Source organism: Clupea harengus, chromosome 12, assembly GCF_900700415.2.
Source record: "Clupea harengus chromosome 12, Ch_v2.0.2, whole genome shotgun sequence".
NCBI classification, from domain to species: Eukaryota; Metazoa; Chordata; class Actinopteri; order Clupeiformes; family Clupeidae; genus Clupea; species Clupea harengus.
In genome coordinates, this window is record NC_045163.1 from 4,782,737 (window position 1) to 4,790,153 (window position 7,417).

General features: G+C 40.2%; 1 protein-coding gene across 1 annotated transcript; it reads right to left on the bottom strand.

Moving 5' to 3' along the window:
• Nucleotides 1-1,350: 1,350 nt before the first annotated feature.
• Nucleotides 1,351-6,179, bottom strand: LOC105889767 (inhibin alpha chain-like). The gene is made up of 5 exons (XM_012815695.3): nt 5,781-6,179; nt 4,523-4,698; nt 4,226-4,300; nt 3,896-4,026; nt 1,351-3,144 (listed from the first exon to the last, which is right to left on the bottom strand). Exons 1-5 carry the CDS (start codon nt 5,909-5,911, stop codon nt 3,001-3,003), a joined length of 657 nt encoding a protein of 218 aa, XP_012671149.2. The 5' UTR covers nt 5,912-6,179; the 3' UTR covers nt 1,351-3,000.
• Between the last annotated feature and the right edge of the window lie 1,238 nt (nt 6,180-7,417).

Genomic DNA, 7,417 nt, shown 5'->3' on the forward strand with positions numbered 1-7,417 from the left:
CCATGCATAAAAGGGTTAATCAGACTATAAATAGCATTCTGCAACCATGCACTAGAGCTAGCCATTTATCTTCTAATTCTCTGTTATGTAAAGACTTGCAACAGGTCACTGATGAAGATGTCCTATAAGGTATTAAGAAACAAAGATTGTGCAAATTAATCTAGATGTCTTGAGTAGATTCCAAATTCTCAGTCACCCCTCACCTTGACTGACTGGGGAGTGGTTTTGGTTTTGCCAAACTGTCACAAGGAAAGGGTGGCATCGCAGGCCCTCTCCCAGGGTGAGGTACTGTGGAAGCACCTTGACACAGAATGTTGGCTCGCGCTTTGTCCCACTGAAGTAGCCCATGACATCAAAGCGCAGGCCACATTCATCAGGAAGAGGTGCTTGCCCTCTGTGAGGTTTCAGTATATTCTCTGAGGTGATTTGAAGTTCTCCATTGAAAACTGACATGTGTACAGGCAAGACGACGTAAATCTGAAGCAAGCTCTCTCCTGCATTGCAGCTGATGCACGTGGACCAGCAGTACTTTCCATCCTCCCCTATAGAGAAAAATATTTTACTTCAAAGCTTTGTGACCACAAAGCAGTTTCTCTTTTAAGCATGAAATCATACATTGTTTTCACAGATTGCACTGAATGACGTGGAAAAATAGTTTGCTCACTCACGTGCGTCAGAGTATTTGAAACGAACTCTCTGTGTGTCCTGTCTCAGCAGCATTCTGCCATATGTCAGTGCCGTGCAGTGCAGCACACACTCCGACGGTATTTCCACATTCCCAGCTATCTCCGCCAGGAGACTGTCCTTATCCTCACACAGCATGGCCTTGTCCCCAGCCAGCGTGATCATGAAGAATGTGGACAGAATGCAGAGAGAATATAAACCCGCCATTTTGCCCCAGCTTCACCGCGAGAGTAGAGGATTCAGAGACAAGTTAGGTGAGGGAGGGCAGCAGCCTCCAACCGTTTCCTTTTTTTCACCTTTTTTTCCTCAGACTAATATCACATCATAAAAAGTCCTAAAAGTCCTAAATCTGTTTGGCCACATATTTCCTTAGACTTCAAAAGATAAGAATAGGAAAATAAAAACTTTAGAGAGACTGGAGAATTAGAGCTCTTGAGTGCTGGTGACTTGCACACAAGTGCGCCACAAACCATGAGAGATGCCAGGGAACTCTGCCAGAGATCAACCAAACTAAAAGCCACACAAGCATGACTGAAATATTTAACTGATTTAACAGATGCTTTCTTATCTCTTACATATATGCACAGAACAATAATGACATTCATTTTTTTTCTAAGCAAAGTTCAAGCAAAAATGTGATTTTTTTTAATGCAGCCTTTATTCAAAGGTTATGCAAATTATATAAATACAATTGATACAAAGTTAACATACAATGCAGTGTGTTTAAACATAGTAGATGTATTATATATTATATAACAAGAAACTGTTAGTGTCGGTGATGAATCATGTCTCATCTACATGATGATTCAATCAAGAGCTAAATGCACAAATAAAATAGAAAATAAAAAGAGGAGAATACACAACATAAACACACACAAGAGGAAAAGAGCAAAGGTGTTGGACAAGTATAAAACAGAAGACCATGTTCCCCAAAAGTAAACAAGATTTTTATATATATATATATATACTCTGGGTGAGTGTACCAGCAATGTGATCTGGGATATTCGAGAACTTACAAAGACATAATATAAGCAGTGTGGGTAAAACATTCAAACGTTTTTTTCCAAGCAAAGTTATAGCAAAAACCTCAGTAAAATGAAGTGAAGGCAAAAATGTGAATTTTTTTATGCAGCCTTTATTCATTGAAGGTTATGCAAATTATATAAATACATTTAATACAAAGTTAACATACAATGCAGTGTGTTTAAACATAGTATATGTATTATATATTATATAAGAAACTGTTAGTGTCAGTGATGAATCATGTCTCATCTACATGATGATTCAATCAAGAGCTAAATACACAAATAAAAGTAAAAAATAAAAAGAGGAGAATACACAACATAAACACACACAAGAGGAAAAGAGCAAAGGTGTTGGACAAGTATAAAACAGAAGACCATGTTCCCCAAAAGTAAACAAGATTTTTTATATATATATATTTGGAGTGTACCAGCGATATGATCTGGAATATTCGAGAACTTACAGAGACATAATATAACCTTGAGAACTTGTTAAGCAGTAACATCACAAGTGAATTACAAAGTAGCCAGTATGTTCTAAATTAAATGTGTTATTGTCCGTGCGCTTTCTGTCTTCGTAGAACAAAATGCTCCTAAAAAGAATTGGGACAGCATGGTTTACAACCTGTCTTACAGCTGAAATATGATCTCATATCAGTTAGAACACCTAACTATTCATGAAATTCAAAGCAGCTTTCCCTTTAATAGAGTTCACTGCTGTTGTTACAGGGTTAACCACACATAGAGAATGTTTGGCATGGCTACGCTCAAAAGCACTCACATTTTTTTCAAGGAACACCAAGTAGCTGTCCCCTCTCATTCTCTGCCAAACTCATGCTTCGGGTACATGAAATATTATCATAAAATAGCTGCAAGCACATATGGAGATTTAATCTTGGTCAAAGTCTCCACACTGATCTTAGAAAACAAATGTTCCATGGTGATTTTCTGTGAAAGTATTCCACATTCTCAGAAGTAGGGAGAGGCCAGAACTTGATGATTACATGTTAAAACAGATTCTGTGCTTCTTGAAATAGCACGGGCAGCAGCAGTAAAAGTTACCTCCACAACTTCAGAGCCTACATAACATAATGATCGTAGTGACCTCAAAATATGTGTACATAACCTGGTTCACACATCATGTGTCTCAGCCCAAACACAAATATCTAAACCTAGACTGAAAGCTACAGGCTGTTTATTTGTTAAACGGGTACCTCGCTTAGTGATGATACATAGATCACGTAGACCTATTAGGAAGGAGGTGTTGAGGATTTGCGAGAGACAGATGGTTGATTCAAAGTTGAGGGGGCTGAGGATCGGATCCTGGTCCACAGCCACACTGGCGAGTCAGAGACACAGAGGAGATGACCAGCGTGTTGCTCTCATCCAGGTAGAAGAAGGGCACCAGGTCGTGGGCGACTGGGTGGCAGCAGGGCACCTGTACAAGGAATAGATTAAATTATAAGATGAAAGGCTAAAAAATATAATTGACTTGAATTTTCAGCTTAAGTAAGAGAGGAAGTAAACAGAGATATTACTCAAAAGGGAGAAATACAACATAATGTAGTTTCAGAGTGCATGGCAATATTGATATTCACATTAGTTTTTTCTATATAATTGTAGGTGTACATAAGCAATGAACCATAGCACCCGTAGCACACCCGTAGCACACCAGTTTTCTATGAACCAAACATAGTTTCATTGCTCTGTGAATTGCGCAACCAGGTTTTAAAGTTCAGGTTAAGTTTGTTTGTGTAGCATATTTTTGTTCACTGACAATGTCAGAGAGTCCTTTTGCAAGGAGTCCAATGTTCAATATCCCCTCATCTGACATTTAAGAAGACAGGGTCGTCAGTAAGACATTTAGTAGCTAATTCACCACCTAAAATTTGAGTTAAGGTGTCACTTGTTTTTACACAGAAGACCTTGGAGATGGGAGAACTTTGCGGTCTCAGGGGAAACTGAACAGACAAAGCATTGATATCACAGGACTAAACCCTTCAACACTGTTTGCATCCAGGAGATGGGTATAAAGAAATCTCTTCTTGCTGCTGTTGGTGGAAATAACTGTTGTACGGAAATGCATCCAGTTCTTTATAGGTTATTCCGTTAAAAAGCAGTATGTGAGTGTAGTGTGGTGCCCTTAGTGAAGGACGGTGAGGTAGAGGTGCAAGAGTTAAGTATGGTACCTGTGAGGAGGTGCCTGTGGCGGGGGTGCTGGGGCAGAGGGGCTCACTGGGCTTTGGCTGGGGGCTGCACGCACTGCACCGGGCGAAGGTGAAGCTCTCTGGGTAGATGACCCAGTTCTCCCAGCCCAGGTCTTAAGACAGAAGGTGGGGATATTTTTGGAAAAAATGCAACAAAAGCAAAAGCAAAAAGAGCATTTACATAATTGCTTATAATCATTGCCTTCAATTGAAGCTGAAATATAATTCCAAAAGCAGATAGCGTATTCATCGAGTAGGCCATAAAACCATTAAACAAACATTGACAAAGTGCAAGTGTGTGTGGATTCCCACCTGTGATGAAGATCTGTGAGGACAGCTTGCAGCACTGCAGATCTGTGGCAGGAGCCTCAGAGTATTGCTCGTTCCCTGTAGTGTCAACATTTCACAATAAATACAAAAAAAGTCTCTAATTGAATGAAACCAGTTGTACATCCTCCATGACACTACATGGTCTATATAAATCTCTCTCTCTATATATATATATATTAACAGACTTATACTAAATATGTGAGTGTAAAGAATAGTCAAGAATGCTTTCATATGTATTCTAATCATAGGAAACTAAATGAGCGGTCTCTGGTGGTGTACCTGTCATATGTGGGGGAGACTGAATGGGGTGGCCTGAGTGGCCGCTGGCTTTCAAGGCAGCCTTCCACTGCTCCCTTAGCTCAGCCATCCCAGTGCCCTGGAGGCGAGGCTCCTGCTGAAGATTCAGGCCCTGCAAAATGCTCTTACGAATGGCCTGCAATGGTTCCCCATGGCACCTACACAGCACACACATAAAACACATGACAGTAGTCAGACTAACACCACCTTGTGCTGTGTTAACTATACAACGCATGTGCATGGTCTACATCAGTACTAAGTATCAATAGATATGCAAAGACAGTGCAGGAACAATGACAACCAGCCAAACAGCTACATTCACCTAATCCCTCTTGTCTATTGCCATACAGAATGTGAACAGATAAAAAATGCCCAAATTATCTAAAAATGGTAAAAGTTAATGAGAGGGTGCTAGGATTTTTTTTTAATAAAGTCAAGACTGACAAGTTTAGATGCTGTAAAAATATAAAACACAACTTTTCATACTTTTCAAGTACATAATCTTATGAAAGCTATTTTGCTTATAAACATTACAAAACATATCCCAGCAATTAAAAAAATGGCAACCTGTGTTTCTGTCCAGAGTTGAGACTCACTTTTAAATGGTATGAAACAATAACCCCAAATGTTTTATATAAAATGGCCAAGTACTCTTGCAACAATAACCAAGTGTGATTGCACAAGATCATGCTGACCCAAAATGGAGGAGTTTCCCGCTCTGACTCCATGTTGTCTGAGCTCATGTTGCCTCATGTTGGACTAATAGCAACCACAGACAAAACACTAAGGGCTATTTTACAAAACAAATCATAAATTAACAGTTACATATCAAATAACACATCACAATATCAAAATGTATTCTTCAAATTGTGTTTTTTTTTTCGTGTGTAGATTTTTGTTGTATCATACAATCAGAAAAGTCTAATCAAAAGAATTTATGCAAGTATATTTCTACTAAGAAAAAGTAGCGTAAGGGTTATTTTGGCTATGCCCCCTCCCCTCCTGCCCAACTCCTCCAGATGGTTGACTGTGACACATGGAACAGTCTTTAACAGGAAAAATAGAACACAGGTCAGAAGATCCACTGCAACTGAGTACAATTCTTTGGGTCAGTAAAGAAAACTAATGAAAGCGCTATCAATCACTGCTCAGAGAGAACATAGGGGGTTAATGTTAGTTTTCTCTATTACCAAAAACATGAAAGGTTCCTTTCATTTGACATTTGACAACTGCAACTCACCTGCTGGTCCTTTGGACAGATGAGGCAGGTATGGCAGGATCAGTAGCTTCCTTTTCTGACAGTTGGAGGACAAATGTCCCTCCCAGAGGACTGGCCAAGACCACAACCAACACAATTAACACCACAGACATGTCTGTGTTTTGTCCAGCTTTCCTCCAGTTAGAATGTTGTTGTATCAATCTGTTGTAACTATGCAACAGGTGCCTTATGGCTGGTGAAGATCACTGGCTGTAATGGATGTGCTTCAGTTTGTAGCAGCAGCAGCAGTATGGCACTGTCAGGGATGCTCAGGCAGAGGCTAGTAAATCCGACAGAAACCGAGTGAGAGGAAGAGAATGTCTGTTGTTGGTAAAGGCCTGGGAATTGTTTTATCTGGGCATTCACCAGGTTGTCCTTGAAGTACTCTACATTGTTATCATGTCTCACGACTGTGAGATGGGACAAGGGAGGGTGGTGATAGACAAAGAAGAGAAAGGCAGGCAGAGAGAACATAGGGAAGTTAGCAACATATCCTGCATAACCTCCCAAGATGATAAGCTACACTACACAGCCAGGTGTTTCATTGGATAGGACAAAAGCGTTTTTTCTTAATAATGTAAAACAAAAACATTTGAGCTGTTTTGATGGATTTTCATAATTTGTTTTGCCATGGTAACCAGCAGTCTTGGTCATGTGACTGGTATCACAGGTTCTTTTAAATACCAGGCCACTTTGAAGCAGAATGGGATGCCCTTTGTGTGTACTATGACATTTGGGGATCAATGAACTTTCCAGAAAGACAACAATACCAAGCATATGCCCATGTACACCAACGCTTGTCTCAGTCAGACCTGGAAGAGTCCACCTCAGTCTAGAGACGTAATTTCCATTGAAAATCTGTGGTGGGATTTAAAACCAAAGGAAATCAAGGAACACCACTGAGCTGGAAGCTTTTGCACATGGGCTAACACACCAATAGAGTTGTCATAACCTTGTAAGCATTTACCAAAAGGGTGTTGTTTACCAAAAGAGGCTGCTCCACCGAATGATTTTGGACATTGATGTTTCTGGACAGAATCAGATCTCATTTAAGTTGGTAATGTGTAAAATAGGTAACTGATATGTTTTCATTGAACAGTCTGCAAATTAATTACATTTTTGAAGCAGTACAGCAGTGTAGGATAAAGACAGTGGCATACACTGTACATGTCCATCACACAGGCCATACTCTTTACAGCAGCATAAACAAGATTTCCTTCCTTGAGTATTATGTTGCACAGTTCCATCCAGCCTCCCTAACACAAGGCCAAACGATGGGAGCTCTTTGGCCAGCACCTAAAGCAACCTTTGTGTGGATAGACGGGGTGAGCCAAGAGTCCAAGGAGAGACAGACACGCTGGGCGGGAGATTGGTTGTCTACTTCCATTAACTCCATCCAGCTCTGGCCTGAAAGCCTCAAATCTTATGCTGATAGGACAGAAAATAATATTTGTTCTTTGCACCTGCCCCTCAAGGGCAAAGATTCCAGAAAAAGCAACAAAATCCATCACAAGAATGGAATGAAGCTTTGAAAAATCGATGCTGGCGTGGTTAGAGTGTAAATCAGGATTTCGCTCATCTTTTGCTGTCCTCATATGAACTGGGCCTCTCTGCTCCCT